The sequence below is a fragment of the Balaenoptera ricei genome, chromosome 2, assembly GCF_028023285.1.
Source record: "Balaenoptera ricei isolate mBalRic1 chromosome 2, mBalRic1.hap2, whole genome shotgun sequence".
NCBI classification, from domain to species: Eukaryota; Metazoa; Chordata; class Mammalia; order Artiodactyla; family Balaenopteridae; genus Balaenoptera; species Balaenoptera ricei.
In genome coordinates this window covers 64,520,166-64,531,693 of record NC_082640.1, presented here as the reverse complement: position 1 = coordinate 64,531,693, position 11,528 = coordinate 64,520,166, and the positions used below count along the sequence as shown (strand labels likewise).

General features: G+C 48.3%; 1 protein-coding gene across 1 annotated transcript in view; it reads right to left on the bottom strand.

Moving 5' to 3' along the window:
* Positions 1–232: 232 nt before the first annotated feature.
* Positions 233–11,528, bottom strand: part of CELF6 (CUGBP Elav-like family member 6) — a 29,846-nt gene continuing 18,550 nt past the window's right edge. The window contains exons 4-13 of the mRNA XM_059915468.1: positions 3,892–4,020; positions 3,711–3,790; positions 3,410–3,553; positions 3,160–3,292; positions 2,926–3,072; positions 2,637–2,699; positions 2,303–2,383; positions 2,073–2,216; positions 1,297–1,452; positions 233–433 (exon numbers count right to left, since the gene is read on the bottom strand). Coding sequence (XP_059771451.1) covers positions 1,325–1,452; positions 2,073–2,216; positions 2,303–2,383; positions 2,637–2,699; positions 2,926–3,072; positions 3,160–3,292; positions 3,410–3,553; positions 3,711–3,790; positions 3,892–4,020 — 1,049 coding nt within the window. The 3' untranslated portion in view covers positions 233–433; positions 1,297–1,324. The remainder of the gene's footprint in view (positions 434–1,296; positions 1,453–2,072; positions 2,217–2,302; positions 2,384–2,636; positions 2,700–2,925; positions 3,073–3,159; positions 3,293–3,409; positions 3,554–3,710; positions 3,791–3,891; positions 4,021–11,528) is intronic.

Sequence of the window (11,528 nt, the reverse complement as noted above, 5' to 3'; positions counted from 1 at the left end):
ACTGTCCTTTTTGTTTCTCTTGTGATTTTTTTGTTTTTTTTGTTTTATATATATATATATATATATATATATATATATATATATATATATATATATTCTATAATTCTTTAAAAAGCAATAGTCCTTTGGTCCCTAAACTCTAAGGAATGATATGATTTTGAAAGAAGTAAATCTGGGCTTCCCTCGTGGAGAAGCCCTTGGCACCCCCCAAGGCCCTCTGCTGGTTCCCCTAGACAGTCACTCCTCAGCCAGCCCCAGCTGCCTTGCCAGCCTGAGCTCTACATCACAGGCACAGAACAACCCACTTGGTGAAAACAATCCTTAAAGTGGCCTGAGCCCAGGCACTGGCCTTGGGTCCACCTCCATCTGTGGCTGCTCCTTCAGGAAGGGCTGCTCAAGCATTTCTGTGCTTTTCTTTTCCTTTCTTCTCACTCTTCAGTTTCCAATGTTGGGTATTAATTGATAAGGAGAGAGAAAGGGAAAAAAAGGAAAAAAATCACTCTGGAGGGCAAGACAAGAAGAGCAGCTTTCCCTACCTGTGACAGGTGAGTGGCTGGCCTCAGGCTCAGGTGAGTGGCTGGACCTCAGGCTTCCACTGAAGCCAGACCCTGGGTCCTGGGCAGATGACCTCAGCCCAGCACCGCCTCCAGAGGGCTCCCTGGGGGTAGTTCAAGTGAGGCAGAGTCCTGGACCTTCTGAGACAGCAATCTCTAAAAGTCACAGGCAGCCGGCCCTGCCAGAAACCTGAGAGCTTGTCATCGCCCTCCCCATCACCACCACGCCCTGTAGATCCTGCATCTTCAGTGTATTTGCTTCTCTCCTCATCTCCATGTTCACTGCCATTATCCCAGCCCTTACATCCTGTCCCTTCTTTGCTTAAACTCCTCAGTGGTCCTCTACCTTCTTCAGGATAAAGTCCAAACTCATGGCCTTTAAGACCCTTCACAAGCTAGCACAAATGTACTTTTCTAGTCTCGTTCTCCACCCCCCTGCCCTCCCCACACAGGAATTCTCTACTATGGTCCCCTGTGGCTATCTCTGGAGTGGAATGAACTGGTTGGATCTTACTGTAATTGTCTCTCCCAGACTGTGGGGGCAGGAATGTTGTCTAATTTATCTCAGTCCTTAGATTGAAGGAAAAACACAGCCTCAAACTGAGGATTCCTCCTAACTCCTGGCTCTTCTCTCCCAGACTTTTTCAGAGGTCGGTGCCCCCAGCATCCCAAAAGGAATATCAAAGCTGAGAGCGCCTCCATCACTCAGGCCCCATCTGCCGGGGGTCCACTAAGGACTCACCTTTCTGTGGCTGGTCAGTGAGAGTAGATCAGTAAGGCCGGTTGGCATCCTTGGGCCTCTTTAGCTGGACCTTGAGCCTCTTCATGCCAATCTGAAAGCCATTCATGGCCTGAATAGCTGTCTGGGCACTGGTTGGATTGTCAAAGCTAACAAACCCTGGAGGGTGTGTGCAGAGAGGTTAGCTGGGAACTCTGCATGGCAGGGCCTCTTTTCTCTATGACCAGCCCCTTCTCCTTGCCCCCTCAGGCCAGTTCCATCAATCAGTACTCCTCCACCCTCCAGTGTTTGCACGTGTGCACACACACGGACACATGCTCGTACTTACACGGGCAAGTGGCCTGAGTTTCCTAAACGTGTGATTCTTGGAAGGACAGGAGGTAATTCTGAGTGTGTGTATTGGGGAGGCAGGTAGTGTGTTGGTGGGGTGTTTCCCTGTGTTTCCCTGGCATGGGAAAACTCTCTCTCCACAGCCCCCATTCTGGTCCTCTGAATTGCAGTTGGAGGGGATCTCTGGTCCCAGACCCAGACTCCACCTGCCCTGGCTAGACTCTAAAGCCTAACCTGGTTGAAGATCTACCAGACACCTGACCTTCCCAGGTGAACCTGAAATAGACTTGTTCCTGGTCTGGGCATAGCCTCATCATTGGTCTGTGACCCTGCTGAGCGCTATACACTCAGTTTCTAGGAATCATTGACTTCCGGAGGTACAGTCTTAGGGTCTGTAAGGAATCTCGAAGTTGGGAGTGGGAGAGGCCTAGGGATGGGGTTCAGCTCACCGAAACACTTGCTCTGGTTGGTGGCTCGATCCACAAAGACTTTGGCAGAGACAACGGCTCCAAAGGGCAGGAATGTCTGGATGAGTTCTGCATCACCAAACTCCTGAGGCAGGTGATAGATGAAGAGGTTACAGCCTTCGGGGCCTGCAGGAACAGGAGCAGGCTGGTTCAGGGGAGGAATCCTGAGTCCAGCCCCACCAGGCCCTGATCTCCAGACCCCTGTCCCTCACCTTCTCTTTGCTGCTGGGGCAGGCCTGAAGGCTGCTGGGGAAAAGTTGTGCTCACTGGGGCATAGGCCGACGGATAGGCTGCTGGAGACAGAGGTGGGAGTGGGCAGTGACCCCCAGGAGCCACCCCCAATCAGGGCCCCATCTGCCTGGCCACCTTTGACCAACTCAGCCAGTCCACAGTAACCCTCACCCCTAGAAAGGTCGTTCTGGGTCCAAGGGTGGGCAAAAGGAGGGTCGGACTCCTCAGAACAGAGCCTAACCCCCCCCCCCAAAATCTCCCTATTACTTTCTGGGGCCCTTCAAACCCCCCAGGCCGCGTAGCGCCAAGTGAAACCTGCGTAGTGGTGCATCCCAGCGTAGGCCTGCTGCAGGGGGTCAGCCACGCCGGGACTCTGGGCTGGGGAGAGAGGGGCGCAAGGCCCACAGTGAAGGTGGGCTGGCGGGCGGGCGGTCAGGGTAAGGTGAGAACGCAGGGAGTGTGGAGGGAGGCTGTGAGAGGCAGCAGGGAAGGAGGAGGAGTCCCTTCTCAAGGAGGCCAGGCCCTGCCACCCGCCCCCCACCCCGACCCCCGCTCCCCACTCCATTTTGGGGGAGATTTGGGCGGAGCGGGTGGGGGGGCCCACCTGGGTAAGGAGAGAGCCCGTTATTGTAGAGACTGTCCGAGCCAGGTTGCCCGTTGGTCTGGGGGGTCAGGGGGCCGAATCCATTGACCCCGATGGGCGCCGGGAGACCCGGAAGCGTGCTGGGGCCACCGCCCTGCGGGGAGTTGGCTGCAGGTGGCGAGGAGGTGGGAGAGTCAGGCCGCAGCCCCGCCCCGCCCCGCCCCCGCCGCGGTCCCCGCCCCCTGCGCACAGTACCTGCAGCCGGCAAGAGCGGCGCGGCTATCAGGCTGAAGGCCGCCACGTGCTGCATCTGTGCCGCCACTGCGGCCACCGGGCCGAGGCCCGGGCCCTGCGCCGCCGCCAGCAGGGCCGCCTGGTGCTGCAGGATCTTTGGGAGGGAAGAAGGGCGGGTGTGGAGGGCCCAGCGGCGGGCATCTGCCCCGGCGCCCCACCCCGCGCCTGGCTCACCCGCTGCCCGCCCGCGCCCGCCGGGCCAGGCACTTACAGCGGTGGTGTAGGCTCCGCAGGCCCCCAGCGGCAGCGGCGCCGACTGCAAGGCACCCAGCTGGCCCGCCATCTGCTGCATCCGCCGCAGCGCGCGCTCGCGGTCCGTGTCCGCCAGCTTGACCACGAGGCTGGACGAGGCGCCCTGGGTTAAGGCAGGGGAGGCTGCAAGGACGGGTCTAGACCTCAGCCCCGGCCCTGGGCCGAGGGCCTTGCTCCTCAGGCCCTTTCCCCGGCATGTGGGGAGGAGGAGCCAGTCCCCAGACCCCTGGCCTCACCCCGGGCCCGGCGCCCGCCCTCACCGCCATGGTCCGGCTGCCGTGCAGACTCCGGATGGCCGCCTGAGCTTCGCCTTGACTCCCGAACTTCACAAAGGCACAGCCTGGGGCAGGATAGAGGTGGCTCAGGTCACAGAGGCCAAAGGGTCATGTGGTCCGGAGTGAGGCGGGGTCATCAGGAAATCCAGGGGTCAGCTCAAGTCACCTTTACTGGTGCCATCGGGGCTCCGCAAGACGGTGCACTCCTCGATGTGGCCAAAGGGCTGGAACAGGCGTCTGACGTCCTCCTCACCCTGTTGCTTGCCCAGCATACCCACAAACAGTTTTCGGTCCTCTGGGGACAAATCCAGGAGTCACCTGGGAACCCTAAGACCTCTTGGACTCCCCAGAGTAACAGGAGGAGCCTAGGAAGGTAGTTAACCACGGTCTAGCTCTGGGAAGAGGTGAGTGAGCAGGCCCTACTCACCTGGGGCCACAAGGTTGGGTTTCTTTGAGGGGCAGGATGACCTACAGACAGATCTGGAGGAAAGAAACTCCAGATTTCTATCAGGAAAACCTGGGTCCTGGAACTCATTGCTGCTCTTGTGGGAAGTGATTCAGTCCATATTTTTGGTTGGATAGAGCCCTACATGCATCATTTTATATGTTTGACCTTTCTGTTCTTAGAGTCTGGGAAATGCTATTTTGGACCATTTCAGCCCTATTAAGGGAGGGGAGTCCTCAGAGGAGTCCTTGTATTCATACTGGGTCTGGAGAAGATAAGTACACCCTCCCGATAAGCCTGATGGCAGTGGCTAGAGTCCAGGATTCTGGGTCAAAAAAAAACAGCACAGAAAGCAGTTGTCTCATTGCACTCCCTCAACCCCAGACCGTGAACACTGGAATGATGAATCCCCAACTCTAGCACCCAACTCAACCTGCGTGCCCCTCCCAAAGGCCTAAAGAGAACAGGAAGCTTGGGTTCCTGATCCTCCAACGTTGGCATTTTGCCCACTATGCTTACTGAACCAATGACCCCTTTCCTTACCTCCCTTATTCCCTCACTGAGCTTCCAGGGCCCTCACTGAGCCCTGCTGCCTCCTCTCTGACTTCCCCTGTTTTCCTGCCTTGATCTCTCCCCAGGTGTTCATGCTATGGGAGAACAAGTTCTGCCTATAGACCTGGGTGGCCACCTGAGGATCCTTCCCTGTGTCCACCCTTCCTATGGGAATGGTAGAGATGCCCAGAAAGGGGCCATAAGCTGGGCCCCGTGACCTTGGAGAAAGCTGGAGAGCTGGGGCTGGAAACCAGGGCTTAGCTGCACATCCAGCAAGTCGGGCCTCAGGAGCACTATCCAGGAGTGTGTGGTAGAGGAGCCCAGCCCACAGGTCCTGCTGTCAAAGCCCCTCTCATCTGCACCAAGGTAAGTCTCTGATTTTGAGATGGGGCTTCATCAGCGTAATACAAGTTGGGAGAGAAAGAGTGGGTGGGAATCTGGCTTCAGGCTTCACCTTTGAGATCCTGAAGCCCAAGAAAGCCCATCCCAAACTCCTTCACTCTTTGACAAGCTTGGCCAGGCTGATGGGGGTCCTTGGATCCTGAGTGCAAAGGAAACAAGGCTGGTGAAGGTCATAGACTGAAGCCTGGGTGACAGTGAAAAGGAAGAACAGACTGGCCAAAATTAGCAGTGGAGGGAATCTCCAACAAGGCTATGTGTGTGTGTCCATATTTCACCTGGATGGTGTGGGGTTCAGCCTAGGCTGCCCTGGGTACCTTGGTATCTGTCGCCTGCCTGTTAATGCTGTGTCTGTATGGAGGGCAGGGGCTGTGGCTTATATGGGACAGACAGAGTGTGTTTCAGCAGAATCCTGCCCTCTGTCCAGAGGATTACTGCCCAGAAATCCTGACGGGGAAAGGATAGATAATGTACTCGTGGCCAGAATTCCAGTAGAGGTACCAACCTTCTGTGGTAAGAGTACAAACCAGTGGGTGTACTTCACTCCTGGGAGGGTTAGCCACAGAATAGTGCCCTTGGAATGGATCACTGGTTTCCTAACCTTTTAAAACAGCTGTGAAATCCATTGTTCTAACAAAAATATTAGGATGAAGCTCAAAATGTAAGAGAAAAGTAGAACTGCTTGGAAAAGCCAGAAAAGTAAGAGGGGGGCTGGAGTTCCTCTTGCTTCATCTTCCCCTGGTACTCCCTCGAGGGGGCTCCAAGGAAAGTCCTTTGTAAACCACTGACCTAAAAGACAGAGAATAGAATTCCACACGGTGTATGAAGAGGGATCTGAGATCATTCTCTTCAGGAACCTGAGAAGTCAGGAAAGGTCTTTCATGATTCTCTTGACTAATCTGATGGTGGCTTTGCCTTGACATTGGAAGACAGGCCCTATTTGGTCAGGGAATCAAACCCTCTGAGATTGTTATTGTTCTGTGCTATGAAACTAAATTATGCCCATGCATCTACAAGAGGCCCAGGAGGGGCTGGAGAAATTCCTAGGGTCTCCAGAGTCTCAGGGCTTCATGATGCCCTAATTTATAGTGCAGCTGTGACATTGGGTAGGGTCTTCAAGATGGTGACAGCACCTAGGTAAGCTGTAATGCCACATGGAACAGCATCCAGGTAGCCCTAGGTAGGAAGAGAGAGATCATGGCTGAGATGGAGCCCCCCAGGACAGAAAAGAGGTTTGTGTGAACAGTGGTCCAATCCTTCATCTGCTCTTCCTCTTTCTGCTCTTTTCTGATGATGGTGGTCAGTCACAGCTCATGTCACAGACCATGAAATTCTCTGATCCTTCTGTTCCAGTGAGAGTCTCCCAAATTAAGAATTTCCATTTCCATGATAGGGCACTGACTCTATGGTTCTAGATTACTGGGCTGTACAGAATTTGAAACTGAAATGAGGTTGGGCTATGGGCTAATCTCTATGCTGCCCATTTCACAGATATCACCTTGAATCCTGGTGTCCTCTTTGCCACTTTACAGGGACCTTGATGGTGTTTGACAGGAGGATGATCTGGGTCACAGTGAATATAAGCATCAGATGATCCTGAAATGGTGGGATAAATTTCTTAAGAGACCTGGTCAAAGAGAATTACAGGCTAGACTCCTGAGAGTAGCCTGCAAATCCACAGCCCTGAAGATTTTGAGGGCTGATGCATGCTCCCAGAGAGATGGAGATGATGGGATATAGCCCAGAAAATGCAATATCCTGTAGGTCAAACTATACCAGTTTGGTAGAAAGAGGATTCTGTAAGAGGTAGGTCGGAAATGTCTGAATAAAATCATTCCATGAGTGGTGGGTGGGTCCCTAGAAAGATGGAAATTCAAACTGGGAGGCTCAACTTTCCTGGAGTGGATGGAATTGGAAGATAGCATCAGTGTGGAGTTGAGATTTAGTTGGAAAGACACACAGTTGAATGGTGTAACTGCATTTTCATGATGGCCACCTATGTGTACTCCTTGCTCTTCTACCAAATGCTTTTTTGACCCCAAACCAAGTTGTTTGGACCCTAGAAGTTCATCTCCATAAAGCTGTCTTGCCCAGCTGGTCATACAGGGATTCTAATGTAGCAAATGATGGGGTTGGAAGCCCAGAGTCAGAGTTAGTCCACTCCATCTTCTTCAGGAAAGGTATCAAGATGCTGTTCTAGAAAGAAGGCTCTGCCCAAGTTGGCCCAAAGGAGTCCCAAGTTTCTGGCTTCTAAGCCCCTCACAGCCACTCACTTCCATGTTGGTGGGATATCATGATTGTAGAAACAGTGCAGGGACAAGATTTCAGCATTGGGGTACCAACCATCTGACACATCCTAAAATTACCAGTCCACCTTTCCATCCAAATACCAACCCAGGAGATCCTATTGATGGCAGCATTTGATGCTCTGACGTTCTCAGTGATTATTTCAGCATAAGGAGCCAAGGAAGACTAGGAACTGAGTGAAGGAAATATCCAGGGGAAACAATGTCTCCTGATCAGATCTGATGAGTATCAAGGAGAGCTTTAATTCCAAAAGAAAACTATTAGAACTAAGAAACAAATTCAGCAAAGTTCTCCTATTAAAAAAATCAACAGGGACTTCTGTGGTGGCGCAGTGGTTAAGAATCCGCCTGCCAATGCAGGGGACATGGGTTTGAGTCCTGGCCCGGGAAGATTCCACCTGCCGCAGAGCAACTAAGCCTGTGTGCCACAACTACTGAGCTTGCACTCTAGAGCTCACGAGCCACAACTGCTGAAGCCCGTGCATGTAGAGCCCATGCTCCTCAACAAGAGAAGCCACTGCAATGAGAAGCCCGCGCATCACAACAAAGAGTAGCCCACACTCGCTGCAACTAGAAAAGCCTGCGCACAGCAACGAAGACCCAACGCAACCAAAAATTAAAAATATAAATAAATAAACAAATTTATTAAAAAAAAAAAGAATCCACCTGCTAATGCAGGGGACGTGGGTTCGAGCCCTGGTCTGGGAAGATCCCACATGCCGTGGAGCAGCTAAGCCCGTGCGCCACAACTACTGAGCCTGCACTCTAGAGCCCGCGAGCCACAATTACTGAGCCTGCATGCCAGAACTACTGAAGGCCGCGCGCCTAGAGCCGTGCTCCACAGCAAGAGAAGCCACCGTAATGAGAAGCCCACGCACCATAACGAAGAGTAGCCCCCGCTCACTGCAACTAGAGAAAGCCTGCACACAGCAACAGAGACCCAATGCAGCCAAAAATAAATAAATAAATAAATTTATTTATTTATTTATTTATTTTAAAAAATCAACAAAAAAATCAGTTGTGTTTCTACAGACTAGCAATGAACAATCTGAAAATGAAATTAAGAAAACTATTCCACTTAGCATCAAAAAGAGTAAAATACTTAGGAATAAATTTAAACAAGGCTGCAAAAGAGTTGTATCCTGAAAACTACAAAATATTGCTGAAGAAAACTGAAGAAGATGCAAATAAATGGAAGACATCCTATGTTCATGAATTGAAAGACTTAATGTTGTTAGATGTCAGTACTACCCAAAGCAATCTACAGATTTAATGCAATACCTATCAAAATTTCAGTAGCATTTTCTTAAGAAACAGAAAAATCAATCCTAAAATTCATATGGGATCTCAAGAGATCCTGAATAGCCAAATAATCTTGGGGGAAAAAAGAATTTTGGAGGTCTCAGACTATCTGATTTCAAAACTTATTACAAAGCTACAGTAATCAAAGTGTGGTACTGGCATAAAGAGAGACATTTAGACCAATGGAGTAGAATAGAAAGGCCAGAAATAAGCCCTCACATATATGGTCAAATGATTTTCGACAAGAGTGCCAGTCTTTTAAACAAATGTTGCTAAGAAAGCTGGACATCTACATACAAAAGAATGAAGTTGGACCCTTACATCGTACTGTATACAAAAATTAAATGAAAATGGATCAAAGATAAACATAAATGCTAAAACTACAAAATTCCTAGAAGAAACAGGGGAAAAGCTTCATGACCTTGCATTTGGCAGTGATTCCTTGGATATGACACCAAAAGCACAGGCAACAAAAGTAAGAATAGAAATTTTAGAGTACATCAAATTTTAAAACTACTGTGCATCAAAGGACACAACCAGAGTGAAAAGGCAACCTACAGAATGGGAGAAAATATTTGCAAACCATATATCTGATAAAAGTTTAATATCCAGAATATATAAAGAGCTCCTATGACTCAACAACAACAAAAATAATTCAATTTTTAAAAATGAGCAAAAGATCTGAATAGATAGTTCTCCAAAGAAGATATACAATGACCAACAAATATATGAAAAGATGCTCAAAATCACTAATAATCAAGAAAGTGCAAATCAAAACTACAAGATATCAACTGACACCCATCAGGATGACTGCTATTAAAAAAAGGGGGGGGGGGGAGGAAATAAGTGTTGGCAAGGATGTGGAGAAATTATGTATGTATGTGCACTAATGTAGAATGGTACAAGCTGCTATGGAAAACAGTACGGCAGTTCCTCAAAAAATTAAAAATAGAATTACCATATTATCCAGCAATACCAGTTCTGGGTATATATCCAAAAGAATTGAAAGGAGTCTCAAAGAGATATTTGTACACTCATGTTCACATTAGTGTTATCCACAATAGTCAAAAGGTAGAAGCAACCTAAATGTCTATCAACCAATGAATGGATAAACAAAATATGGTATATATGTACAATGGAATATCATTCGGCTTTTAAAAGGAAGGAGAAATCTAAAAAAAAAAAATGGTTCTGAAGAACCTAGGGGCAGGACAGGGATAAAGACACAGACGTAGAGAATGGACTTGAGGACACGGGGAGGGGGAAGGGTAATCTGGGACGAAGTGAGAGAGTGGCATGGACATATATACACTACCAAAGGTAAAATAGCTAGCTAGTAGGAAGCAGCCACATAGCACAGGGAGATCAGCTCGGTGCTTTGTCATGACCTAGAGGGGTGGGATAGGGAGGGTGGGAGGGAGACGCAAGAGGGAGGAGATATGGGGATATATGTATATGTATAGCTGATTCACTTTTTTGTAAAGCAGAAACTAACACACCATTGTAAAGCAATTATACTCCAATAAAGACGTTAAAAAAAAAAAAAAAAAGGAAGGAGATTCTGACACATGCTGCAACATGGATGAAACTTGAGGACATTATGCTAAGTGATATAAGCCAGTCACAAAAAGACAGTTGCCAGGGTCTGGAGGGAGGGAGAAATGGAGAGTTGTTGGTTAATGGGTACAGACTTTGAGTTTTGTAAGATGAAAAAGTTCTGGAGGTTGCACAGCAATGTGAGTACTGCTAACAGTATTGAACTGTACTCTTAAAAATGGTAAAGATAGTAAAGATTATGTTATGTCTGCTTTACTCCAATTAAAAAAAAATACAGTGAAGGAGGAGGCCTGAAAAATAGGGACTTAGATTAAGAAAGAACAGAGACTCCACTGTTCCTTCATCCTGATCCAGGAGAGCCAGGAGGCGAGTAAGAAAGGTAGACCAAGCCTGGGCTTTCAGGTTCCTTTAAGAGAGACGATCTCAGCCTCCGGAGATGCATTTTTCTTTTGTGGGCTATACACTTGTACCTGAAGGGCTTGTCAGAGGTTCAGCCATAGCCATGGCCTAAAAGTGTTACAACAATTAGCTTTGGGTGATCCACTCTGAGTCAAACTGAAGGAAAGCACCACTCTTTTCCTTCGGAGGTAAAATGCATTTCAGGAAGTGAAACATTAACTTGACATTACCAGGTCTTATGCAGTACTGTGAGCCTTATCTAGTCAGGTTTTAGTTGGAAGAATACTTTTTAGAATTAAATCAGTGTGAGGATCAAAGACAGATATGAGTGTCAACTGACTAATAGAACAGTTGTTGCTAAGATCCGTGTCTGATTCAGGCCAGAGAATATGTCCCAGTATTAAGAAATTCTGAAAATTCTAGCTCAAAGTTTAACTTTAACTTAAAGTTTGGTTGTTAAACACTGAATAGAATAGAATCCTAGAAAAAAAAATTGGAAAAGATGGCTTACTTAGTTTGATAGTAATATATGTTTATTACTCAAAATCCAGGCTGATATTTAAACAAACCCTTGCAAATTCAGGCAGAAATTAAACAATTATAGGATGGTTATAGGAGGGTTGATGTGATGACAGATAATTGGCTTTTGAGTTAAACCAAATGTGAAGATTAAAAAACAGAGGCATTACCTCAGAGAAAGTTTTATATTTTAAAGTAAAAAAAAAAAAAACCCTTAAAGTGAAAAGATTGCATGGATTTATTACTTAAACTATTTCTGTACCGTAAGCATCTTGGATCTGTAAATATTTGCTAAGTAAAAAATACAGCCAAGTTGGGGAAAGA